General features: G+C 51.2%; 1 protein-coding gene across 2 annotated transcripts; it reads right to left on the bottom strand.

Annotated features, from left to right (window-relative positions):
* Nucleotides 1-1,154: 1,154 nt before the first annotated feature.
* IDS (iduronate 2-sulfatase) lies at nucleotides 1,155-23,824 on the bottom strand. 2 transcript variants are annotated; one of them, XM_031445480.2, is made up of 9 exons: nucleotides 23,589-23,824; nucleotides 23,030-23,166; nucleotides 22,296-22,473; nucleotides 19,568-19,656; nucleotides 16,967-17,167; nucleotides 15,319-15,489; nucleotides 10,504-10,630; nucleotides 8,212-8,385; nucleotides 1,155-6,183 (listed from the first exon to the last, which is right to left on the bottom strand). In XM_031445480.2, the coding sequence occupies exons 1-9, from the start codon at nucleotides 23,683-23,685 to the stop codon at nucleotides 5,711-5,713; spliced, it is 1,647 nt and encodes a 548-aa protein (XP_031301340.1). In that variant the 5' UTR covers nucleotides 23,686-23,824; the 3' UTR covers nucleotides 1,155-5,710. The 2 variants fall into 2 exon arrangements, 1 of the variants encoding a protein (XP_031301340.1); XR_010379346.1 differs by having other exon boundaries at nucleotides 6,050-6,183; nucleotides 8,212-8,504.
* Between the last annotated feature and the right edge of the window lie 3,566 nt (nucleotides 23,825-27,390).

Here is a 27,390-nt window from a genome sequence, read left to right as displayed (position 1 = left end):
GGGTTTTATTAATGTCAGTTTCAGTCCTGCTGCAAACCATCTTACCCGCATAAATCATGGTCCCTGACTCTCACAGACAGGAAAAAGCCGAAGCAGTCACCCGTGGCCTTTGCCCCTTACTTTCTGGCAGGGGCCAAGTACACGTGACCTCGTGTCTTTGTTCCCAGAGGGCAGCGGAGCTTGGTTCCTCCCGCCTGGGCTGGGCCACGTGGTCTGTGTGGGCACTGCCAGTGGTCTCCCGGACACCTCACCCAAAGCCAACCCAAGCCACGTGTTTTCCCCATCCTGGACTGGCCCCCATCAGAGGCCTAGAACTATCGTCCAGGATCCAGAGTCAAACACAGGCATCCTTCGGTGACCAGCACCATTGGCTGCCAGTGATTGGGCAGGAAACTGTGCGTGAAAGAAAAGGTGGGCTCCCCACCCAATAAGACTGTCTCTAGTTTAGCTGACACTTGAGGGGAGGGCAGAGGCTGCCCCAGCAGCTGGGTGAACGGAAGGAACGCCAGCAGGAGCCTCAGAGGCACGCGGAAGGCAAGTCCCGACAGCAGCGGGGGCTCTTACCCATCACGGCGACACTAAGGGTGAGCCGAGGGCGCCATTCAGTGCCAGCTCGCTCAGCTTCAAGGACGCATGCACAGAAGGGAAAGACTGCCCAGGAGAGCCAAGGGAACACTGAGGGCATCAGGCTGGGGGGGGGGGGGCTCGGCTGACAGCAGGTTCAGTCACAGTGGGCTATACCTGAGGCCCAAAGAGACAACAGACACAGGCCAAAGGGGGCAGCTGGGTTCTAGCTCAATGCCAGAGCCCAGGCCAGAGCTGCGAGACTCCTCGGAGATGTAACCTGCAGGTTGGACTTGAGCAAGGAAAACTGAGGGGGAAGGGCCAGCCCCTTGCCATCATCCAGAGAAATCCAGCCCTCTGGCGCTGGGGTGAGGCTCCTCCAGAGTCACCCTGCTCACCTCTCGGCACACACCCCGACGCCCAGCCCAGGGTCATCTCTCATCGCGCAAAAAGGCTGGGGAGTGTGCTGAGCATCCCTTCATCCTTACCGTCTCCCGTGTCTTCCAAATTGTACTCGATGAGCATATACTACTCTGATGATGAGGTGGAGAGACAGGGTACATTAAGTATTCAAAACAAACCACAAAAAAGCAAAAGAAAATGAGTATTTATTAAATCTCCAGGCTGGGAAAGACCTCCACATTTAACAGGAAAAAAAAATCACATAGGGAAAGAGCAATTTGTTTGATTACTTAAAAAAGTGAAACCCATAAACAAAATTTAAAGGCAAATTCACCCAACTGGAAACACAAATGCCCAACAATCATAAAAAGAGAACAATGATCAAGGTCACTGCTAAGCAAAGACTGCAGAGCTAAAACAGGATTCTACCTTCACCTATTACCGTGGGGCTTGGGTTTCTTGTTTGTTGGCTTTTATGGGTTTGTATTATTGTGTGCTTGTTTGCTTTATTTTTAGTTTTACTACCTAAGGTCGCAGGAGAGTGAGGAGAGGAGTGAAACGGTGATGTTTTTGACAATTTGGCACTGAGAGACTATGCTGACAGAGTAATGTGAAATACAGAAAAAAACTTTATTCACAAAGGTGCTCATCCCAGCATTATTTACAATACTGAAAATTTGGAAATGAACTGGAAATAAATTTCCAGTAATTGAAAGGTTAAGTAAATTATGACAAAACTACACAACAAAATACATTACCACCAGTATAAAGTATCTTTGCAAAAATCTGTGATAACCATATATAATAGTGAAAAAGTAGGAATATAAAATTGCATGATAAAGCATACGGTATGATCACAAGAATGTAAAAAATTGACACCCCCAAAAGACAAGATATTAAGTGACTATTTGCATAAAATACAGATGCATTTTCTTATCTTTTACTACATTTGTTTTCCAATTTTTCTAAAATTAACACATTAACTTTATAATCAGAAAAAAGACCTTTATTTTTTAACTAAAGTGACAACAAAATTCTTTCACAACATTCATTTCATCCCACACTATGGTCTAGAAAGTCAAAACCCCTCAGCCTGTTGGAAGTAGGGGCGTGGGAGCGGGCTGTGAAGAACGATCGTGAATAGGTAGATGGATGGTGAGGGAGGAGGGGACAACCTAAGGGTAGACAGGGAGGCAGGGCCTGGCAAGGGAGAGTCATGGACCAGCAGGCAAACTGGTCAGCCGAGGAAAGGGGCTTTGTGGAGTCAGGGAAGACTGACTGCTCAGCAGAGGTCTGTGTAGACCCAGTAGTAGGCACTGACGGTGTTCTCGAAGAGCAGGACCAAAGAGGGATTTCAGGAAGACACATGGATTCTTTGGAGGCAAGGGAGGAAAGAGGAGGCGGAGGTAAACTACTTGGGAAGGAGGTCTGAAGGGCTGGGGTGATGGCGATGAGAGTGGAGAGGAAGAGGCTGATGGTCAGAGTGAACTCCCTACACTTGGCTTAACCCAAACGTACGTTGCTCGCCCCCGGACAAGTCTCTGTGGGCAAACACAGAGTAGACAATCAGCCCATAGGAGGAACTCGCCAACAGCCAAGTGGATGCAGCTCAAATTCGGACGTAATCTAGGACAGCTCCATTCAATCCACTTTCTTCCACAACAGAAAGGATCTAGATGTGTGCTGTCCGATACGGTAGCCACTAACCGCACTGGCTGTTGGGCACTTGAAGTATGGCCGGTGCCACTGAGATGCCACTTTTGAAATGTTTATTTCATTTTAGTTAATTTAAATTTAAACAGTCTCATGTGCCTAGTGGCTACTGGACAGCACACACCTAGGGGCAGGGCTTCTCAAGTGCAGCCTTTCGAAGAGCTGTGTGATTTCTAAGAAGTGCAAATTTTCAGGCCCCACCCCAGACACACTGAATCAGAACCTGTGCAGGCAGGGCCCAGCACGCTGGGTCTGCACCAGCCTTTCAGGTGGTTCTGATGCATCGTCATGTTTGCGAGCCACGGAATTAAGGGCCATTCAAAATTTCTAGGCTCGCTGCTTCGGGTTTCAACTAAACTGCGTAAAAGCAGCCCTGGCTCAAGAGAAATAGGGATTTCTACAAATAGTGGCTGCAGAGCCATTAATAAAACATGTCCAGCTCAGCAGGATTGGAGAAAAGTTACGGGAAGCAACAAAGATGTGGCTTCTCTAAGTTGAGTCAAGATAAGGAATGTGGTCAGCTTCGATGTCTGAAAACCAGAAAGCACCCACTCATCCTGATGTCTGCTGGAGATGTGCAATGGTGGTTCTAAATTGGGTTCAGTGTCAAAAACACAAAAAGCAACCAGAACCTGTAAGATGATTTAGAAGAGCATGCCATCAAACATGAATGGAGCCTGTGCTTCTAAAAGGAGATTTACAAAGGGAGGCCAAGCCAAGCTAAACCCTAAGGAGAGTGGAAGCTTTCTGAGGCTGCGCCCTTGCATAGAGAAGATGAGACAGAAGCACTTCTGGCAGAGACAGATCTACATGCAAAATGCCCCAAAGTAGACCCAGACCAGGATGTGGTTTCAGTCACGCACGGAAGTCAGTGCCAAAAGGGCAACAGCACAGCCACCGTGCACATCATGGCACAGTTCAGCTTATGGCTTCAGCAAGAACAGAGTTTGCAGGCTTTTGATACTAAAACTGTGCTTCCAGAAATAAAGCAAAAAAAAGAGGATGCAGTGTATATATTATAGCCAACTAGGAACAACAAATGGATGTGAAATAAAAGTCTGTGTGAAACGTATAGTCTTTAACTGTAGACGAGATAAAGCTACACAAAGTGAAATATGTCATGAGGAATTCAGACTGGATTGTAAAATTCTTAGTGGAAGTGATGAGCATAATAAAGGGGATGAAGAAGGAGAAAGAAACGGCTGGGGGAAACCATCTACGAAAGCTGAGGCTTCCAGAAGAGAGATAAGCTGCAGGATCAGGAGAGAGGAACAGGGCCCTTCACTCCAGTGAAAACTGTTGTTGCCAGAATGAAGTCATTTAATCACTTAGAAGACTGTGGTGTTATATGCCTCCACTGTAGGCTAATTAGTGGGAAAAAAATCTATTTGAAATTTTACTGATTTGAAGTAATCTTTTAATATATCTTGCCTTTCTGGTTACAATTTAATACAGTATAGTAACAATTTAACCTGCTGTAGTTTGTTTTTTCACAAACATTTACCTTTAAACACTGAAGCAGTACTTGTAAAGAAAGAATTACTAAAAGCTACTCACTTCGATACAGGAATATGTTAGATGTTTGTTAAAAAAGTGCTTGACTTCTGATGGCTGTTAAGAATTGATCAACTTCAACATGTTGAAAATATGACTTGGGAATATTCCATTCTCTGTAAGATGATGGGGACTAAGCTTATCCCTACCACCTGCATTTCTGGTTACATTCATATTTAGGGAATACAGAACCACATTCTGGGGCATTAAAAATCACAACATTATACTAATGAAAAGTTTCCACAATTCTCAAAATAACTTAGAACTTAATAAAATTAATAACGTCTTTAATCAGCAATTAAAAGTTGACTATTTCCTGCCTCCAGGATAAATGGATGTCTGCAAGCAACCATCCCTAAAGAAGGAGGAAACTAACAGTTTTGAATGGCTCAGTTCATGGATACAGTTACACCTTTAACTGTTTTCCACTGTGAATAAAGATGCCTTTTAATAGATGGCCTTTGTGTTCAAGAGTCATCTGCAAACAAATTATTTGGGCCAGAAAGTCTATGAAAATTTTTAACTGAATTTCTCATACATCTCATGCCTCTAGTTTACTGAGCATTATTTATTACTTGATAAAGAAATTGCACATAAATCACTTTATGCATATTTTATCTTTAGATCTGGATTTGAAAATTTGCGATCTTAGAAAGAAAAATTGGGGGGTGGGGGTATAGCTCAGTGGTAGAGCATATGTTTAGCACATGTGGGGTCCTGGGTCCAATCCCCAGTACCTCCATTAAAAAGAATTTTTTTAAAAAAAAGAAAGAAAAATTGAAGATAGACTTTAAGGCTTTGGCATCTGGCAGTATTATTTAACTTCACATTTTAAAAAGAAACCTAGATTATATGTTGATATATTTTGAATATACTGGGCTAAATAAGACACATGATTAAGTTAAACAAAAGAACCAAAAACTTAGTGTCAAACCTAATTTGATATGTGGTTACTTTCTGAAATGTACTAAATTCCAGTATTTCTTGAGTACAGTGTTAATGTTCAGTTATTACGGTCTTGATAGCTAAAGGTATGATTATTTTAGTTTGCTTACTCTGTATGTACTCATTCAATAAATAAGCTATGACTGTTCAAAAAAAAAAAAGGGAAGAAAAGTTCAGCCCAGCCCCAGCGCAGTTACCAGCTGTAAGTTTGTCTGTCACATATTCTCAGGCCAAACTGTTTTTTTTCATCTTTTGTTTTTGTTTTATTTTGCTTTGGGGGGAGGTAATCAGGTTTACTTATTTACTTATTTAATGGAGGTACTTGGGATTGAACCCAGGACCTCATGTATGCTAAGCACATGCTCTACCACTGAGCTACACCCTCCTCCACCAAATTGCTGATGCCTGCTGTGACTGCCCACCCCCAGGTTGCTTCCATTATCATGAATACCCACAAAACACCCAGCTCTACTTCCCTCTCTCACCACCCGGAAGGGAGAGCATTAAATACGCCCTCCGTCGTTGGCAAAACTCAAGGCATCAATGACCAGGGAAGGGCTCCACCCTGGGAGTCATTATACACATTGTGGTCCTGCAAAGGGTCAGAGTCTACAAAATACAGTTCCCCTGCATGGATGTCTGAAAAGTTAGCCAGAAACTCCTGGGGATTGAAGCCAACCCACACAGTATACCTATAGTCTATCGTGCGTATGGAATAGCCCATGATTTTTATGTCTTTTAAACTGGGCTTGTCAGAATTCCACTGAGGAGAGTCTGCAGGCCGGGGGTACTGGCTATAGGCAACCAACTCACGGGGATTAGCGTGGACGGGCGGATCCCCTTCCACGGCACGGAACTGAAAATGCTTCAGAAGGTTCCGGCCTTCTCGGCACAGCTGAACATGAAATGAGGGGATGGGGCAGCGGGGAGGGACGCGCAGTCCGGCAAGTCCTGCGAGTGTGGGGAAGAGCGAGAGAAGCTCCACGAGGTCCACGGCTTGCCGGCCTGAAAGAGGAAGCAAGTCAGCAGAGGGGCTCCGTCACAGGCGCCTGCCTCAGCCGGCAGCAGGTGCACAGAGCCTGCCCAGGCTCTGATCTGTTGTTTGTTCTTTCACCGCAATTTATTTTAAGCATGAGAGTTTGAGGAACAACGCCAACTCGGCACTTCACCCAGGATGCAGAACGAAGGTGTCCTCAGCCTGTTGGCACTCTTAAAAACGACTTGAATTTTGGAACCACCAGTATATAACTGGTTTGGGCAAGGATCATCACTGGAGGCCCAAACCACTGGGTACAAGTCTGTTGAGGAACTATCCCAGTCTCAGTATCACCCTGCAGATCGCTCCTCTCCGGACGTCTGCATTTGACCCATCTCTCTTTTATTGTTGTAAAACACAAACAACATCAAAGGTACCATCTTCAGCATTTTTTAAGTGTCCAGGTCAGTGGCAGTAAGTACATTCACACTGTTGTGCAGCCATCACCACTAGCCATCTCTAGTACTCTCTGCATCCTGCACAACTCCCCAACTCTCCTTCCCCCAGTCCCCAGCACCTATCTTTCTACTTTCTGTCTGTGTGCATCTGACTACTCTAAGCACCTCACAGAAGTGGAATTGCACAGTATTTGCCCCTCTGTGTCTGGCTTCTTTCACTGAGGATAATGTCTGCAAAGTCCACCCATGTTGTAGCAGGTGTCAGAGTTTCCCTCCCTTCTAAGGCTGAATAATGTTCCATTGTACGTATGTGCCACATTGGCTTACCCATTCATCTGTCAATGGACACCTGAGTTCCTGCCACCTTCTAGCTGTTAATAATGTTATGAACATTCTTCTACAAGTTTTTCTTTCGACGCCTGTTTTCAGTTCTGTGTGATATACACCTAGGACTGGAACTGCCGGGTCACAGGATCATTCTATATTAAAGTTTTTGAGAAACCACCAAACTGTTTTCCATAGCGGCTGTACCATTTTACATTCCCACTAGCAATGTCTGAGGGCTCCAATTTCTCCACATCCTCGCCAGTGCTGTTGATACCAGCCATTCTAATGGGTGTGAAATGGTACCTCATTGTGGTTGACTCACCTTCACAGTCTAAATCATGTGCTTTATACTCACTCCTGTTAAAATTTATCTTGACTTTGGGCCATCATTCTAGCCCTTCTGGACCTTTAAGAGCTTGCGTCATACTGCTCAATTTTATTTCTGATACATTTGTTTTGTAAGTAAAATAAAAAGAAAAAAGGTAAAGAAAGTTCTTTGAAAAAGACACCTTCACAATGGCGAGGCCTGGCTGACGCATCCACTGCCACCAGGCAGTGAAGCTCGGCGTCACTAACAATGGGACAGGCCGCCAACGCGACAGGACTGGAGCACCCAGCCTCACCTCTAATGCGCATGTCCAAAATGTCTGCCCTGAATCTAGTCATGAGGAAGCAATCAGACAAATGACAGAGGACCAGGACAGACAGGGGCCTGACACTACCTGGAGAGAACAGCTTGGAGGAACTGGGACGTGGAAGTCAAAGGAAACCTGCCCTTCACTGCTGGGGAGGGCAGAAGCAGAACCACCTGACAGATTTTACAGATCCAGTGCTTCACCAGATTGACAAGCTGCCAAAATGGCAAACGTCTCCCTCATGAAGGGCTGAGTCCCTGCCGGAAGCACGCAGGTCATGGGGTTCTGTTCATCTGTCAGGGGGCTGCCCTGCCCCGGTGGAGTCTGCTGCTCACCTCATCTGAGCTCCAGAGCACACTGGTGTCACCTCCAGCACAGCCCGCCTCATCCTGGGGGTGCCATCTGCTCCTTGGCCCCGCCTTCTCTGCAGCCCCTCGTGACAGGGGCCATACTCGTGGGCACGAGCCCTGGCCCTCCTCCCGACCCAGAGCCTGGGAAGTGCTCGGGCCGCGGCTGCAGGAACGGCAGCGCTGGGAGGGAGGCGGCCTGGGTAAGCCGCCGAGGATTTGATAAGGCAGCTTACATGGCAACTACAGGTGCCGCTGCTGTCAAGTCACGTCATCGAGCATTTTTATACCTGGCTCCATCGGTTCTGAGGCGGAATCAAAGGGGTCGATGTATGGGAAAAGCTTCTCTCCGGCCTCCGGAAGTGGAGCCGTCCTTCCCGGAACATAGAACATCAGGGGCACGCGAGTAGTGACGTCAAAATTGCTGTACTTGGCCCATTCTCCGTGCTCACCCAGAGCCCACCCTGGTTCGTAAGAAGCACAGCATGACAGAAAATGAATAATCGCCTTGCAGCTTGCTCATCTGAGTCATACACCATTTCATTTCCGGCAGTAAAAACCAGAGGAGGCAAAGACCCATCACCTAGAAGAAAGAAATTCCTCTAGAATTACCACAGAAGCAGTGAATTTCCCCTGAACGCAGCTTTATCTGAAGTTAGACATTTGCTTTGAATGAGAAAACCTTTAAGAGGGAAAAAATACTGAATTCCCAAACTAAGAAATATTTAGCAAGCAACTACCAATCTGCACCCAGGCTGGGCTCCAAGGGACAATGGCCCCCACACAGACCCGCCTCCCCCGCTAAGGTGGGCTCTTTCTTGACCTAGTGGAGACCCCGACAGTCACAGTGTCATCATTCTCTGTCCTGTGCCTCCCGAGCTTGGACTCAAGTCCCACAAGCTCAGGTTCTCACTTTTGGGTGTGCACCACCAAGAAATGAGCTGTGAAACTGTGGCACAACTGCTCAGAGTTTTAAAAGACAAGGTTATCTTTTTCAGTTAAGACATACCACAGTCCAAAAAAATGTAACTTCTGAGTCCAGATCCCTAACCTTGATTAAAGACAACCCCTAACCCTTGCTGAAAACATCCGTTGCAAAGATGGCTTGAATACTCCAAGTTGGGAATTTCCAATCACTTCACGTTTGGGTGTCCTTTTTGATATAAAAAAACATAAAAGAGATTGTACATTGAGTATTTTGTATTAAAAAAATAACCAAAATCACAAAAGGCTGCCATGTACGGGTTCAACAAGTCTTTCGTGGTTTGGCTGGGGGAAGCCCCAGGGGAGCCCTCTGAGAAGGGCCATTTGTCACTGACTGCAGTTGCCTCCGAGCAAAAGAGAGCTTCAAGTGGGCCGCGCCCTCATGCGCCCTCATGGGGTGCAGAGGCCCGTGTCAGCACTGGAGGAGGAGACGGCGCCCAGAGGAGAGGGGCAGCACTGGGTGGCAGATCACCAGGGAAACAGTGAAAAATTATGACACATCTGTATCCGCCAAAACGATATGGGTCTTTACAAGGCATAGGGGAGGCCTGTGAAAAATGACACAGAGAACTGTCTGTGACATTAAGTGGAAAACACAAACCAGGGAACAAAACAGTACACAAGCACAATCAAGCCCGCCGTGGTCCCTGACTATACGTTATGTACAGACGTGCTCACGGCAGACAAATGTGTGTGCACCCCCGAAGGCTGGCGGACGGGCCCCTGACCGCCAGCACCAGTCAGCTCTGGGCAGGTGGGGTAAAGGCGGGTCCTACATGTTGTGGTCTAGTATTGTCCCACTTCATATTTGAGGATGTTAAAGAATCGTTTTCTGGTTCTAGGTATGACAATGGTAGTAATGGCAGTATGGTTAAACCTCAAAGGAGCCAAATTTATTGGAGATAGTGTTCAGAAAACTGAACCACCTGAGACTTGCTTCAACACAATTCAGGGGTGGGTGAGGATGAGATGGACAAAACTGCTCTGAGTGGATAACTGTGGTACAGGAAGTGGGCACTGCGGCTCACTGGCCCCAAACACACAAACACACCCTGGCAAAAATTAAAAAGAATTTTTTAAAAAAGGTTTCCATTTTTGGAAAAAGTGGGAAACTCCCTTAGAAGATATACAGAGTTGTGACCCCCCCAGGCTCCTGGCAGAGAAGACAGTGGGGCTGGGGGGCGGAAGGGGTGAGCCGGGTCTGAGGGCCTTGTTGGGCTCTCCCAGAATTGTTCTGGATCTTCCTAAGACAGACTGAAAATCCTCCAACCATCTAGGTTACAAATGGCTTAAAAGGGCTCCCCACACAAACATGGTTACCGCTTGGTTCACCAAGAAACAAAAGATTGCTACAAGGTCCACCCCACCCACCCACCCGCCCGCCCACCCCACCCAAGCATCCAAGATACTTCTTTGACCCAAAAGAGGCTGTGCCTCCCTGGGGAGAGGTCCCAGGACTAACAAGGTAGAAAAGCATCCAAGACTCCAGGTTCAAGGCACTGCTGAGTCACAGAAGAGAACACACACCTATAAGGCAATCTAGGAAAGTTTTCACAGAGAAGGTCAGATGCTTGGAGCAGGGCATTTCAAACGCTCACCGTGATCCGAGGTGAGCACCACGACCGTGCTGCTGGCCAGCTGAAGCTCATCCAGAGCGCTCAGAAGCTGGCCGACCTGCGTGTCCACATATGAAACAGAGGCGAAGTAGCTCTGGCGGATTTTCCGCTGCAAATTACAAAAACAATAATAATGACAGCGACTGCGCTTCCGAGGGCCGTGTGCTCGCCCAAGCGCCCTCCCGAGCCCTGGCCCTCCGAGGACGCCTAGAGGATCTTCTCAGGCAAAACATAACCCTCGCTGCCCTCCCATCTGTGTCCCCTCGCCTGCACAGCCACAGCGAAATCCTCGTGGCCGAAAGGAAGATTCTTTCCTAAGCAAACCAGTTTTCACTTTAGGGCACGGATCACGGCGGAGGGGTGTGCCACTTACTACTCCTTTCTGTCTCCTTCACACCATCTTATGGGTCCCAGGAGACAAGCTGGTACACAGACACTGATCCCTCGGCCTTCCAAACTCTGCTGAGGGTCCCGCCAAAGATGTCACGTAGCTGGGTTCACTTCCTGGGCAGCTTTAACGAACAATGACAAGCCCGGCGGCTTAAAACAACAGAAACTTATTGTCTCCCCCTTCTGGGGGCCAACAAGCTGTCGTCAGGGCCATCCTCTCTCTGTGGGTTCTGGGGAGGAACGTTCCTTGCCTCCTCCGGGCTTCTGGGGGGATCCGTAGCCCCTGGCGCCCCTTGGCTCGCTGCCCCAGCACTCCACCCCCTGCCTCCATCCTTGCGTGGAGTTCTTCCTGTCTCTCCCTCCTTCCCCTTCTCACAGGGACTCAAGTCATACTGGATCAGGGGCTCACCCTACACCGGTACAACCTCATTTAACTAGTTACACCTGCAATGACCCGTTTTCCAAATAAGGTCACATTCTGAGGTCCTGGCGGGCAGGACTTCAACAGATCTTTCTGAGGGACACAATTCAACCCCCTAAATGGCCATGAGTGGGCCTCTCCTCTGACCCCAGGACCTCAGTGTCAGCCATTTACCCTCGCAGACTGGGGTGCTCACGTGCGGCTCATTTTCAACAAAATCCCGGCGGGCAGGAGAGCAGTGGACGGACTCCCAGGCCAGACAGGCTCCGTGAAAGAGCCACAGCCTCGTCCGGGCTGACTCTCCCCCAGCCTTGTTCCCAGATATTGAAGAAAAAGGTGAACCCCCCACCCCAACCACGGGGGAGCAGCACAGGGGCTGCTGACCGATCAGACTGGCCCCTGCCTCCACTGTGCACCCGGCTGGACCCACCAGCTTCTTCTCACCGCTGCCAGGGTGAGAAGAACTGTGAGACAGACCTGCTCTCCCCAGGCAGCGAAGACAACAGACACCCATCTAACCTGCTAGAAGTATTATACAGAACCCTGGCCTACTTCTATTTTCTGGTAGATAAAGTCTTCGGTCTGTAACTGGGGGAACCTTGGTCCTCCTGGGGACCAAAGACGGCTGTCAGGACAGCTGTGTCCTATTCAAGGGCCCACCCTCCTTCCTAGGCTGGCTGGCCCCTGGAGATAGGAGAAGCAAACGTGGTCCACACCCTCAATGAGCCACCCCTCCAGTGAGGACAGGCCCAGAGACACAAAAAGGCACATTACTGGCGGGGCCTAGGGACAACACAGGAGAATGAGCCTTCAAGTCAGCCTGGGGAAATCAAGGAAGGCTTCACAGAGGAGTCAGCTTTTGAGAAGAGGAGCTGGCAGTCAGACAAGTGGGGTAAGATGCTCTACGCAGGGGCTGCAACACGTGGACCCATGTAGTGTCACCATACAGCAGGGCTGTTTTGGGCCAATGAGCTGGCTGGTGCAGCTGGAGGATCAATGGGAGGGCCAAGGGGTGGGAGATGACACTAAAAGGCAGGTCAGGGCCGGATGATATGGACCTGGAGGTCCACCCAAAGAGTGGAGGTCCTGGGCTGGAGGACAAGGAAGGCACTGAGGCTGTCCAGGGGGAAGAGCTGCCAAGCGGGCTGCAGGCGAGTAAGGGTCCTCCAGCAGCGGCCCGAGATGAAGCAGCGCTAGGTCAGCGCTGGGCACAAGGGCCTCCGCCGTCACTTGCTGAAGGGACGTGTCAGCCCAGACCCCCGGCAGTGGTCCAGAAGGCTGTGCTGAAGGCGCAGGAGGACAGCACGGACACGAGAGGGACTGAGGGGCTCGAGCAGGAGCGGGGGCAGGGGGGAGCAGGCAGGGAGGGGAGCTGAGGACTCCAAGGGTGACTCCAGCTTTCTTGTTCAGTGGCAGGGAGGGGGCCCCCAAGAGGGGAGTAGGAGGAAGGAGAACCGGAAGAGCAGGAGAGGTGCTGTGGCCCGTGGGGCCTCTCACAGCCAGTGGACAGATGCTCGAAAATCAGGAGTGAAGCCAGGGGTCATCCACGCAGGCTCCGCAGAGCCCAGCTGAGGACAAGGGGCAGAAAGGGTACAGTGGGGCCCTGGGCTGACCCTGGAGAACAGCACCTCCTAGGTAGCAGACACAGAAAGAGGGCCCTGCCGGGGGGACTGGAGTGGAGGAGGGCCCAGGAGGGTTGGCAAGGAAGCCCAGGAGGCGAACATTTCCAGAACGGGTAGTGCCGGTCAACAGTGAGAGAGCAGCAGGGAGTGGGGGAAGGTCCGGACCCATGAGGGTAGATTTTATTTGTCAACCAGGTCAGGGCTGACGCAGGTGAGAGAACTCTTAGTGGGCTGGGGAGGCAGAAGGCCGCACAGAGGTAGATGAAGAATGAAGGGACGGTGAAGCCAAGATGCAGCCAGAACAGACACCTCACTCACTCTCCCCTGAAGGGCAGGCGAGGGAGCAGGACGGGAGGAGAAACAGGAAGGGGTGAGACAGGTGGTATCCCTGAAGATGGGACGGATGTGAGCCGATGTGGAGGCTGGAGGGAAGTTGGTGGGAGCAGACAGGAAGGAGAGGAAAGGGGGTTGGGGGGGGGCAAGTCCCTGCTGCTCTTCTTCTGAGACCCACTGAAGAGGGCACAGAACCGAGAGGCTCAAGAGTGGAGGGAGACGGGGCCTGAGCACAGACACCCAAAGCTGCAGGAGGATGACGAGCAGGGCCGAGTCCAGGGTGCATGTGGGGCAGGAGCAAGCACGTGAGCACACCAGGGAGGTCCTCCAGGTCACACCGTCTACTCTGTGCCCAGTGGGGCAGCCACACCGCTGGCGGACGCAGCACGAGGAGTGGAGAGAGAGCCAGGGAGAAGCCGACGCCCCCCAACCACCACCGCCCCAGGCGCCCCACACGCTCCTGTGGTCCCCACGGAAAACCCCCAGCAGGTGTCATCGTGGAAAACCTTCCCCCATCTTGTTTCAATTTTACAGACGAGGAGATTGAGGCTCAGAGTGGCAGGAGGACTTGTCAGCGACCACACAGCTGGTGTGGGGTAGGATGGGAATTCAAACCCACACTGTTCAGAACCAACAAACTGAACCCCGGGGCTCTGGCGTCACAGCTCCATGGGGGACGCCCCCCGCACTAACTGTGTGATATGGGGCACACCTTCCCCCCTCTCTGCCTCTATTTTCCTCACCTGGACAACAGAGGGAGCAGGCAACCCACTAGGTTCCCACAGGACCAATGGACAGTGCACACAAAAAGCTGAGCACCCTTCCTGGAGCACAGTTCAAAATCTAAAGGGTCATCGTAAGTGACCGTCACTAACTAGATGTCCAGGTGCAGCCTCAGAGCTGCCATTCCAGAGACCTCGCTCCCAGAACCCCCGTGAGGGGAATTAGGAACCCAACAGGCTGACAGGCCACTGCTTCCCAAGCTGTCACCACGGCCACCCGCAATGCAGGGACAGTGGCCCTCACCACCGACACGCCTGCTCTCCAAACACAGGGGCCAAATGGGTCTAGACAGTGAGAGCCGCCTGCACAGCTTGTTTTGTTTTGTCTTGTTTTGAACTGCAGCCTGCAGCAGCGGCTCTCCACTTTCCATGTGAGTCAGCACCACGAGGTGTGCTGTTCTGGAAACGCCAGGCTCCCAGGCCCCACCCCCAGCTCCCAATCCCTGAAGCCTGAGTGGGGCCAGGACACTGTGCTTCTAACAAGCCCTTGTGGGGAGTCTGATGCAGGTGGCCCAGGAAGCACGCGTTGAAAACAGTGTCCCCTTCCTTCTCCTGGAGACTGCGTGTTGGAGTGTTCATGTGGTAACACAAGGGCAGGGCTGCATGTGGAATATTCTGGAAAAAGTTGGTCAGCATGTGTTCTGCAATCCAGGCAGAGGGTAACTGAGGAGTCAGCATGAGAACTCCAACTCTGTGCCTGCCCCACCCCCACACCGTGGCCAAGGGACCCAGACACTGCAGCTGGAAGGCTCCGGCCATGTTGGCGCCCCTGCTCCCTCTGTGCCCAGGCCCTGCTCACCAAGCCAGCTCCTGAGAGGAATGGATGCCCATGTAGGCTTTCCTTCCCACAGAGGGGACCCACAAGGACCAGCAAAACAAGAGTTCTGTGAGGCACAGGAGCCGCCAAGCAGCTTAGAACTGACAAACCGTCCCTTGGATTAATCGGCACCCCCCATGAGTTAGAGCATGTCACCCAGGCCTCTTCCCCATCCTGCGCCCGCAGCCAGCGAGTCCCCAAACCTTCAGGTGCCCCCTTCTTTGGAAGTGGAGACACTGCAGGGGAGGCTCTGTCGACCCAGCACTTCTAAACTCCTCCAGGCCACCCCAGCCCCGGCACGCTGCAAGACGCCTTGCGCAGAAAGTTCTCCGCGAGACGCGAGGCACGGGGGAGTGCCCACTGAGGAGAGTGGCGTCACCAATGACAGCATGCCGTCAGCGCCCAATACGCCCCCGGGTGCGTCCTTGATACCTGAAAGTCCGCGGGAACCGGGCCGTAGGGCACGCTGAGGTTTAAGGCCTGGACGTCCTCCCGCTGCCTGATGTCCATCCAGGGGTTGTAGGCCACGGGAGGGAGGCCAGCAGGGACCTGGGGGTCAGGAGCCAGCGTGATGTTCTCCAAGGGGTACAACTTCTGAAACTCCTTGGGGGAGAAGCGCACAAAGCCACCAGGCTGTCATTCTTTTGGCACAGGCACCAGGCTGGGCCTCTATCCCAGTGTTTAGACCGCCTTTTCTGTAAGCCTGCGACGCACTTACACAGGGGCTCACTACCACTCCCAGGTGCTGCCCGCACCTGAAAGTCAGGCCTTAGGTCACTCTCATGAGATGCCGATGGTAATGACATTTCTCGGCTTATTTCCTACAAACCGAGCAGCACCAGCTCTCTTCCCTCATAGAGGTCGATGGCCTCCTATTCCTGTCCCCAGCTCCCCTCCAACAAAAAAAGGTGTGGAGAGGTGCTGCCAGTTCCCCAAAGCGACCTCACATTCAGCAACTCACTGGGAGCGCTCACAGGACTCAGCACACAGCCATACTCCCACCTGCAATGATGACAGTGAAATAACACCAAACAGCATCAGCAAAGGGCAAAGTCCTGGGGGACGCCTCGGGGAGCCACAGTCCTCTCCCGGGGAGGTCACACAGGACAGGCTTAATTCCCCCAGCAATGAGCTGTGTGATGACACATGTGAAATGCTGCCGCCAGGGAAGCTGAGGCTCATTAAACCTCAGCACCCAGGGTCCTTCCTGGGGCTGGTCACCCAGGCACCCTCTGCCCGCACAGAACAAAATCCCAGACTCCAAGGAGGAAAGCGGGGCTTTCCATGAACAGTCTAGGCCCCGGGAGCCGCTCATCAGTTCTGGGAATGGTGGGAACACTCCCGAGATCCAGGCTCCCAGAGGCCTCTCCTTCTAGGTTAACTCTTTCTGCACCAGAGACAGCAGTGAGTCTCACTCCATCAAGGGGGCTGACGGCTCCTGCTAGGAAGGTGAGATCCCCTGGGCCAATCAAAGCAAGACAACCTACAGCATCAAAGAGCATGCTTCTGACCTCTACTCTCATCACAAGTGAGGGGTACGCGTTGCAAAAGAATGTGCTGCTCAGGCCCAGGGAAACCATGATACGGAAAAGTGAAAAACATTCTAAAAAAGAAAAGACAACGTGCTCTAAATGATATACTGGCAAGCACAGGATTTGAGGCTCCAACAAGTCACACAGTGCCCCACACTTAAGGACTCAGGGGTAAAGCTGTTACTGAAGAGGCTTCACATTCCCTGGAATTGTGTCCTAAGGACCATCACTTATCCCAGACTTTGGTGGCCTCGCTCCCTTCTCTATGATGCTCTCACCATCCAACTCAGAGTCCTAGGGGAAAAAGCCCTCCAGGGGAGGAAGTGGAAAGCCAAGTGTTTCCAACAAGATTCTTACATGTCCTAAGTCTACTTCTTAGCCTCGACCTCTGAAACCCATCTTCACACCACTGAGTACACTGGTGCCATCAGGCATCCCTGGTAACCAGGGACAGCAGGATGTGGTCACCTTCACTACACAAACCCCTCCTTCAACAAGCGACACAGCTGTTGCGGCTGTGCTGGAGCAGCCCTCCGCCAGTTCTTCACCTTGGGGTATCTGAAGGGGATGTGTGGCTTATGATACCCCACAGCCAGGAAGAAAGGACTGGCCGACGTCTTCATCTTCTCCAACAATCGTATGGCTTGCTCGGTGCTCTGTTTGTCAGGCAAGGTGCCCTCAGGCACATCTGCCACATCCACGGGGCAAAGCAGGTTGGCATGGAGTTCTCCATCTGGGCCCCTACACGTCTTCCGAAACAAAACATATCAAGTCAGCTTTTCACATGCAAAAGAGAGAAGTCATGAAAAGTTCCACACACAAAGGACTGAACATTCCTATCTCCAGCCCAGTGAGTATTAGTCACCCGGACTGCACAGGCACACAGGAAGTAGAACTGAAACAGAGAAGCGTTTCTTCTTTTCCTGGCAGGGACCAGAAAACCACCAGCACTTAGCTTCTTGCTGTTCATCCTCTGACTCTAGGTTATAATTACTTAAAGGAAACCCAAGTAAACTCATGATCCAAAAAAAAAATCTGTCTCCAACTCAACAATAAAAAAATGGGCAAAAGACTCAGATATTTCTCCAAAGAAGATCTACAAATGGCCAATAAGCACATGTAAAGATACTCAACATCGCTAGTCCTTGGGGAAAACCAAATCAAAACAATGCAAATGCAAATTGATGAGATACCACTTCATACCCACGACAATGGCTGTAATTTTAAAACGGGAAATAACAAGTATTCTTGAGGATGTGGAGAAATTGGAACCCTTATACATTGCTGGTGGAAATGTAAAATGGAGTACCTGCTTTGGGAAACATGCTGGCAGTTCCTCAAACAGTTAAAAAGACCCAGCAACTCCACTCCTAGGTATATACCAAGAAAAATCAAAACTAGGTCCATACAAACACTTTGCCCAGTGATTCTACCCAGGAGAACTGAAATTTTAAGTCTATGCAAAAACCTGTACCTGAATGCTCAGAGCAGCACCACTCACAACAGCCAAAAAGTAGGAACAACTCACACATCCACCAGCTGACGAAAAGGCAAATAAAAAGTGTAACACCCATAGAATGGAATCCTATTTCACTGCAAAAAGTAATGAGGTTCAGACACAGGCTACAGCATGGATGAAGCTCAAACACGTGATGCTCAGTGCAAGAAGCCAGACACAAGAGGGCATATTTTGCAAAATTCTATCTGTACTAAATGTCCAGAACAGGCAAATCTGCAGAGAAAGAAAACAGATCAGCTATTGCCACAGGTTGGGGGTTGAGAGAAAATTGGGAGTGAATGTTCATGGATACAGGTGACTTTTTGAGGGGATGAAAATGGTCTTAAATTGAATTTTGTGACAGTTGCACAATTCTGAACGTACTAAAAATCAATGAATTGGACACTTTAAAAGGGTACTTTTTATGGTATATGAGTTATGTCTCCAAAGAATTTTAACAAAAGGGAAATAAATCTGTCTTCAATTTGAGAGAGAGACTAAAGCTTCTAAGTGACAGGGTCCCAGTTGACTGGGTAAGGTGACAGTCCCTGGAGTTTCCAGATCCCCAACTATACCATACACAGGATGGAACCAACAGCTTCATTCCCCAAAGTGGCCGACTTCAGTTTGGACCCGGGCACCGGTGGCTGTTGCTCCACCTCACAGGCCTGCTGTGTCCACCCCAGCCTGGGCAGGACGGCCGGCACCCGCTGCACGGGCCCCACTCACCCTCTGCAGGTTCACGTGACCTGCAGTACCCCAGGGATTGGGGACAGTCAGACCCACAGCCTGGAGAACAATGTGGGGGATGGGGACAGAGATCTGGTGTTTGCAAGGCCACTACAAAGCAGCAAGGTGGCTTCGGGGAATGGAAGGATTGAGATGGGGTCTCCCAATCTCATTCTGTTAATACTCAAGCCACAAGCCAAAGGCCAGAGTCCCCAGCTTTCACTGTGCTCTGAGAAGACGGCTGTCAAGCATTTAGAACACTCTTCTCCACCCTACCCGCCTCCCCCAGTCCGCACCCTTCTCCACACAGTGTCTCTGAAAACCTCCGAGAAGCATGTCATGTCTCAGTGCTCCAGCTGGTTTTCTGAATTGTTTAAATGTAGATTTTACTTCCATTTATACATTGGGGGCTCCTCTGAACCAAGATTAAGCTTCCTTATAGATTCCTTTTTTCCCATAATGCTCTAAAATTTTTAAAAGCCTCTCAAAGCTCGCAGAACCTGAACACATGCGTTAGGCCCGAGAGAGACGGATGTAAGCCTTTCTCCTAACGTAGGCTGAGGCGCCCGGAGCAGAGGGCTCTCCTCTCCCTTCCATGTGTCGGCGTTTCCCGTAACCCCTCAGCACAGAGCCTCCTCAGACTGAACGCGAAGGAGCCATTAAACGAGTCATATACACTAGAGTATGAGCTTCTACAACAAGGTGTACCCACCAGCTTCTAAAGCAAAGCCACCTCTCCACTGGACCTAACGCGAAAGATCCCAACACTTGTCTCTGTCACGTCACGACCGCAAACAAAGCCCACGAACCTCCCCGGACAACCAGCTTGAAAGGCCGTGCAGTGCACACAACAGGTAACCTTCATTTGCTAGACAGGGAAAAAAGGCTCTTGTTCAGAACACTCCCACTTCCACATTCTTACCTTGGTGTTTTCATACTTTTCAGAGGAGGGGTGATAGGCTGGAAGAGACCAGCTATATGGAGAATCGTCACTATGATTGGAAGATATTCCTTGAGGGGGAAAAAAAGAAAGTCATTAAATAAGGCTTGGAGATGTCCTTCCCACCCAAAATGGACACTTCGTAAACAATTAGGGAAGGCCATCTCCCCTCTTTTGGCCTCGGTTTCCTCATCTATAAAATCAAGAGCCAAGGCCAGATGATGAAGTCCCCACAAAAGCCAACTCTGGGCTTCTGCGCACTGAGCGCCTGGCCCGCGCCCTGAAGCCCTGGTGATCCATGCTAGGCTCCGAGGAAGGAACCCAACAGGGTCAGAGCAACGCAGCCCTGCAGGCCCTGGCCGGCACCTGTCCCAGCCCCACGAAGGACGCGGCAGAGGTGTTGGCACACCCACGGCTGGCTGGGGAAGGGGAGGCTCGCCAATGGTGAGTGCCTTGCCGGGTGCCAACCAGATACTAGACGAGTGAGCCAGGACTCAAAGCCACACCTGAGGACTCCAGGTGCTCACGCATGATGCAGAAACCCACCCCTCTGCTCGGGAGTTCACAGTCTACTTGGGAAGACAGAATAACAGCATGTGGCAGCAGGGAAGGCCTGCCGGCTGTGTAAGCGGGGGAGCCCCAGACACAGAGGTGACCGGGGGGGGGGGGGGGGCTGGCAGCAAGGGCTTCCAGGAGTCAGCGAGGCTCGCGAGGGAGCCAAAGGGAAGGACGGCCCATGGGAACTAGCCAGGAGGGGCAGAGAGGGCAGGCAGGCAGAAGCCGGAGAAAGAGCATCACCGGCACAGGGCTACTCGGGGCTCTGACAGAGAGCACTGGCTGAAGCAGGGCTGGAGGGAGACGGGGCGGTGGGAGGAGGGCCGAGCAACACGGCAAGCACAGCGCGAAGAGCTAATGATGCAGACAGACCTGGGTTCAAACGCTGGTGCTGCCTCTCAGCACCTGTGCAACCCTGGGCAAGCTACCTGACCTTCAAGAGCCTCAGCTTCCTCCTCCAGAAATGATGACAATGATGAAACCCCACCTTGCTTGCTGTTGAAGAGAGGATGAGGGAGTGGCCAGCACAGTCACTGGCACGTGCCTGGCACTCAATCCATGGTGGCTGCGGTCACCCTCAAACAGGTCCTCCCCGACAGAACAAGGTCTTGAGAAAAAAGACCCGGTTGAAAAATGTGTTTCCATGAAGGCTACAGGCAAAGCATGCAGTCTCTACAGGGTCCTCAGAGCCTGATCCCACAATCTAATTACCAGGAGGAAGGAGATCAAGTGACACCCCCAGGCCCTGTCTGGCCTCCCCCTGCTGTATCTCCTCCTTCCCGCAAACTCGTCTCTTCCCTCCAGCTGTGCTCAGGCAATGGGTGTCCAGATGTGAGCACCAGCTGCAGAAAGGTCTCCGGATGCTGGACTTTCAGCTGCACAATACGATTCCTGACAGATTCACCTTCAAAACTGGGCCCAACTCAGCCCAGTCGAATGTTACCCTCAACCGGGACTAGCCGGCTGGGTACCAGAAGGAGGCTGTTGAGCCTGCTGCCAGTGGAACCAAAGAGCAGAAGGAAAGCTCTGGAAATTACTCCCAACACAGCCCCTCATGATAAGTGCTCCACGGTACAGAGCTCCCCTGGGACACTCCCCTGAGAAGGTAATCAAGGCAGCTGCCTCTCCAGCTTCCCAGAAAAGTAATCGGAGGCTCGAAGGCGATGAATGATTTGCCCAAGGTCCACTGCACAGCTAAGAAGTGGCAGCGCCAGGGCTGGAAGCCAGAGGCCGGAATTCTCGGTGCCACTGCCCATCAGCAGTTCGCTCTGCCTCTGGAGAGGCTCAGCCCAGCGGCAAGCGGGACACTGAAGACCTGACAACGAGTGGGATGAAACTACAGTGCACCTCTCTGTTACACTGCTGTACCGCCACTACTAACGGCTTGCGTGAAGAATCATATGGGAAAGCGTTTATGATTAAGACATTCACAGTATAAAATTGTGTACACAGGAGAATCTCAAATCAGACAAATAATATGCCCAGAACACGGGCTGTCAAACTTCAGCTCTCCTCAGTGTGGTTCTAGTGCGAGTAACTTATATTTGTTGGTTGATCCTTTCCTTTTCTTTCCAACTTTTTTTCAAATAATCAGTTACTTCAAGTAAAAAACAAAGTTTGAAAGTTTGTGTTTCAGTATTCTCACTATTGGCATTAAAGAGAGCTCGTTTACCAGGCAGTGATGAAAGTCCGGACTGGTGGCCCCTGGTACCCTAAAGACCCTGAGTGCCCTTTCTGACCTAATTCGCAGTGGGCAGGCAACCCCTGCCAAATTATAGCCTCTTCACTGGGCAAGTCAGCAGGCTGCTCTGGTCTCACTTTACTGACAGGGACCCTGGGGTACAGAGAGGCAGGTGCACCCAACATTGCCACATCCCCGGCCGGTGCCCTTCCTTCCACCTGAGGAACCAAAGGAACCAAAGAACACCACGACGACTTTCCAAAAGGAAGAAAAAGCCCTTCTACCCTTTTTCACTTTCAGTGAGAACACGAAGCCAAGTTAAGAAGTCATATTTTGTACAAAGACAGCAGTGACTAATGAGGTCCCCACCAAGCCCGAGAAGGCCTCTGCCAAGAGAGCCCCAACCCCAGGAGGGGGTCCCAGTCCTCGGCCACAACACTGGAGAGAACCCAGGCTTTGTTCAGCAAGCAGTACCAGGGTGAAAGACTTTTCCCACCGACAAGGTCACGTAGCCATTCTCCTTGAAGTACTGGGGGATGGTGGAGAAGTTCCCAGCGTGCACCCTCCAGTAGGAGCTGAAGTCGTACAGGCGGGTGGTGTCTGGTCTCCTCCCGGTGAGGAAGGACACACGGCTCGGGGCACACACGGCTTGCTGGGAGGGGGCAGAAGCAGAGGGAAATGTCCTCAGGGCAAAACAGAGTCTGGGAGCTAAAAGGTAACCAGGCAACCTCCCAGGTCCTCCTCAAACAGCTTGGCGGCTGAGTCACGCAGATCTCAAAGCCAACCAGCGGGACTTGGGCCTCACCCAGACGCTGGAAAGAAGTCTTCCCGGAGAGAGGGAGGAAGGCCTCAGCCCCTCAAAAGATGACTGTGTCCTTCTGCGTGATGGTGACTCATGCGTGCCCAGAGCAGACAAGGGTCTTGAGGGCGGCCCCATGAGGGGTCTCCAGGAGGAGGGCCACCATGGCAGCATCCCCTCCTCCTCAGCACCAGGCCATCCCCAATTTGGGGAAGAAAGTTGGGCATTGTAGGGCCGGGGCACACCGCCCACCCAAGGAGGAGGAGCACCCTTGAAGGCACAAGCTTCCTTGCCATCTTCCAGACTGTGCTTCCCTCTAACAATAAAGAAATGCCCTGCACGATGAGTGCCATCCCCTAACCCTCAGTGCACAAAGCACACAGCCACACCCAGAGGTCCCCAGACATACCTGGGCAAAGGCATTCTGGAAGAGGAGGCTGTGGGATGCCAGTTGGTCAATGTTTGGGGACCTTATGAGCTTGTCCCTGTAACAGCCCAGGGAGGGACGCAGGTCATCCACGATGATTAGAAGGACATTCAGAGCATCTGCACAGGAGGGAGGGGCTTCAGTGAGGTCCCGTGCACTGACACGAGCCCCCACCCGCGGTAGGTGCTAGGGCTGGCACCTAGACAGCCCAGCCAGCCAAGCCAGGGAGGGTGGGAGTGGGTGCACAGAAGAAGTCCCGGTCCTGGGCGGCAGGGTTAGTTTTCGACCATGGTCTCAAGCCTGGATGAGAGAGTGAGAGAGAGGGGACGGAGGAAGGGAAGGGAAAATAAGAAAAACTTAGGGAAAGAGAGAAACGTGGAGGGGAGGAAGAAGTGATGGTGGGTGGGAGGGAGGAGAGGAATGAGAGGAAGGACAGAAGGAAGAAGGAATAGCAGAAGGCAGGTAGCGAGGGAGTTAAGGCCGGATGTAAGCAGGAAGGAGGGAGGGAGCCCTGCAAAGTGGGCGAGGGCGCGGGACGCACCTGCGGCGGAGTTGCCCGGCGCCGCGGACTCCAGGGAGGCGCAGACAGAACCCAGCACCAGGCCAAACCAGAGCAGGCCCCGGCTGGGCGGCAGCATTTCTGCCTCGGCGTCGCAGCTCCGGGACGACGGTGACAGGTCTCGGTGGCAGAGCCAAGCCGCCGCCAACCCCGCGGGCTCAGCGTCGGACTCCAGGAAGACATGCGCAAAGCGGCTGCGGCTAGCCTCGGGCCCGGGCGCCGGCCCGAGCGCGAGTGCGCCTGCGCGTGATCCGGGCCACAGCGGGCGGGGCCGCGGCTCCAGAGTAGCGCTGGCTCCGCCCAGCGGCTCCGCCCAGCGGCTCCTCCCTCCAGCCCCTAAGTGAGTCTGTAGGAGGATGTTTTTCCCGGTGTCTCCAAAGATTTGCGTTGCAACCGCTGTCCTTAACCAGCAGTTTCCCGCCTCTTTGCCTTTGCTCGTGCTGTGCCTTTCACCTGGAAGCCCTTCTCTTCCGTCATCTCTCTATAAAAGCCACCCTTTCCCTTTCAGACCAGCCCAAATGCCATTCTGCTTCAATGAGACCCTTTCAGAACCCGTCTTCCTCCATCTAAAAGGACCCCTTTCCTATGCACTTGTTCAATAAATACTTTTTAAGTACCCTCAGATATGTATACCAAGCACTGTTGGTGGCTTGGGAGTTCTAAGTCCCTGCCTTGGTGGAGCTTGCAGACAGTAAATGACCAAATAAACATTGAATGGCAGTGGGCATGTGCGGTCTGGAGAAAAATAATATGGGGGTGTGGGGCGCGTGGGGAGTTTCATGTTATTTTCTACGGAGTGGCCAGGCAAAGCCTCACTAGTAAAGTGACATTTGAACAAAAGCTTGAAGGAGGTGAGGGAGAAGCCATTGTGGAGAGCATGCTTGACAGTGTTAGGCCCAGAGGCTGGTGTCACTGGCCGGGGAAACAGATGGGGAGCAGGTAGGAGATGGGCGGAGTGAAGGTCATAACTCTTTCGGTGGCAAGAATCATCCACTGTCTGCCTGGGGCTGAAGGCTGGAAGGACATCACAATCCTCTGTCTCTGACTCTTCTCGGCCTCCACTGAAATAACCTAACACAATGCCAGGCAGATCGGAAACTTTTTCTTTTTTTGAGTACAGGAATGCATAAATATTAGTATTGTTACTGGGGGCTTCCTATACCCCAGGCAATGTACAAATTTTCTCCTTACCTCAACACCATGAGCTAAATGCTACCATTATTCCTGTTTTACAGATCCAGAAATTAAAACTCAAAGAGGCTAAATCACTTGATCTGGCACCTAGCCAGGATGTGGAGGCACAGGGTGGCTTTCCTTGAGGGGGAGCCTCCTCAGTTGGTAGACAGAGCACAGGCATCGCATGCAGCCTGCTGCCCTTGCTGCTGCACCAGCTTTGCTGTTTCTTCGGGCCCCAGCCCTGGTGGCTATTCACGCTGCAGCCTGGCTGGCGTCCCGGAGGAAGGGCCAGACTCTGCCTGCACTCCCCAGGCCAGAGCACACTGAGTCCCTCAGGGTGGGCCAGCCCCAGCCAAGTGCCTAAGCTGCCAGGCTTCAGATAGCTGTCCCTCCTCATCCTGACACTTTCCTTGTATTGGTAGCTGCCCTTTCCCTCCTCAAAGTATGGCCTCGATGTCTCAGGATACTCTGAGCCTGGCGTCAGCAGTACTCCAGTGTCTACTTAGAAAATTTCTCTCATCCTTATTTCCTCTTTCCCTGGCATCTGGAATGCATTCTCACAGCAACAGGTGCCTCCTGTGAGCTTATGAACTAAGGATTAAATGATATCATACTTGGCCTTATCAAAAAGCCATCGATAAAACAGAATTCAGTAAAGACCAAAGAAAGAAATGGGGCAAAATTCACACACAGTTCCTGCCTTGAAAAATGCCTGCAGTTCTTTTGTGGACTCAGTTCAAGTTGGCAAACGTTCCCTGAGCACCATCCCATCCAGACCCAGGGGCGGGAGGCAAGAAGGGTACATGAGGAATAAGGAGACAGACTGGTCCTTTCCTGCCACTGCGCACCCCCGCCCCCCACAACGGCACACACGATCTGAGGGGAGGAGGGACAGCAGCACAAGCAGATCGCTGTCACAGAGGTGGACTTTCAATTTGTCAAAAAGAGAGTTTCTCCAGAGGAAGCAATCAGATGTGAAAAAATTCAGCCAATCTGACACTGATTCAAGCATTCTCTGACTTGTTGCTGAGGTGTTGGAGTATGTGGAGAAGGGGCAACTGGAGAGCCTGTTCTGGACCACAGTTAGGCCTCTGATGACAGATAGGAGAGACCAGACATGAGGCCTATGAGCATTTGAGCATGCAGTCTCATTGACATCTTTCTGGAAGACTTTAAATTTGAATAAAGGTGTACTGGTAGCATTCATTGACAGCTGTGGTGGATACACCCTAGGATGAGCACCAATGAGTCATGCCCATGGATAAGCCCCTCCCATTGGGTGTCGGTGGAGCCTGCGCTTCTAATCAATAGAATATGGCAAAGGTGAGGTGGGATGTCGCACCTGTGAGCACATTATGATGTGCACAGGAATCCATCTTGCTGACACACACTAGAGATTTCTTGCTGGTCTTGGAAAAGCCATATTGTAACTGCCACTAGAGAGAGCTACATGGCAGGGAACTGTGGGTGGCCTTTAGGACCTGAGGGTGGCCGCCAGCCAACAGCCAGTAAGAAGCCAAGATAACTTGGTCCTAGAACCACAAGGAAATGGATTGGGCCAACAACCACGTGAGTTTGATAGAGGACTCTGTACTCCCCTAGAGAATGCAGCCTGGCCAACACCTCCATGGCAGCCTTGTGAGACCCTGAGCAGAGGATTCAGCTAAGCTGTGCCTGGACCCCTGACCCACCAAAACTCTGAACTAATAAATGTGTGTTGTTTTAAGCCACTAAATTTGTGGTAACTTGTTATGAAGCAATACAAAATGAATACAACAACATTACTCATTCATGAAACGAATAGACCTTTGACTCCAAGGTCAGATCCCTTCCATGGGTGATCCTAACAAAACTCAAGCAGATGTCGAAGTGGCTTCTTATGATTATGAAAGTATTAATGCCATTAGAGTCCATGGGAGCAGGTTTGAATTGTTCCACAGGAACCACGCCCACTAAGACTAATCCACCAGCTCCAACAGGGTGTATGATGGCTACGCAATTCTGGACAGAAAAGATGGCTTCTCTGTCCTCAATCTAGCTATGGCCATCATCAAAGAAAAGACTGAGGGAAAAGGGGAGGCAATGTTCCTTCAACGTTCCAACAAAAGCCAGGAGGTCACAGGCACAGCTGAGATTGAACTTGTAGGGCAACTGGAGAGGCTGGAAAGATGAAATAGGGAAGTAGAGGGAGATGATGGTGGAGAAGACACAAAAGCAAAAGCTGAAGACTGACTTCGTTGGACACGTGGTCCCATTTCAGGGTCATAAAGCAGCCCTGATTGCTGTAGACACCCTTAACTTTAATGACTCTCAAGACTGAAATTTCAAAGCTGATATTTCAAAGTATTTATTAAACACCCCAACAGACCAGAATGTGAAACACTTTCCTCAATATCAGCTGCCTTCACATGGTGGCTTCAGCTCATCAAGGAGTTTTTAAGGGAGTAACCTCATTTCACACACAAAAAACGAAAAGATTCAGCTGAAAGCATCACAACATCTGGCCTCACGTGTCTCAGGATTGGCACTTTGTAGCTCAGTGCCTACATGAGATTTCATAGGGGCATCCAAAGCACACAGTCCCAATCTTTCTATATAAAATAGTTTC

This window comes from Camelus dromedarius, chromosome X, assembly GCF_036321535.1.
Source record: "Camelus dromedarius isolate mCamDro1 chromosome X, mCamDro1.pat, whole genome shotgun sequence".
In the NCBI taxonomy this organism is placed as follows: domain Eukaryota; kingdom Metazoa; phylum Chordata; class Mammalia; order Artiodactyla; family Camelidae; genus Camelus; species Camelus dromedarius.
Note: the sequence above shows the minus strand (reverse complement) of the source record. Positions and strands in the feature narration are given on the sequence as shown.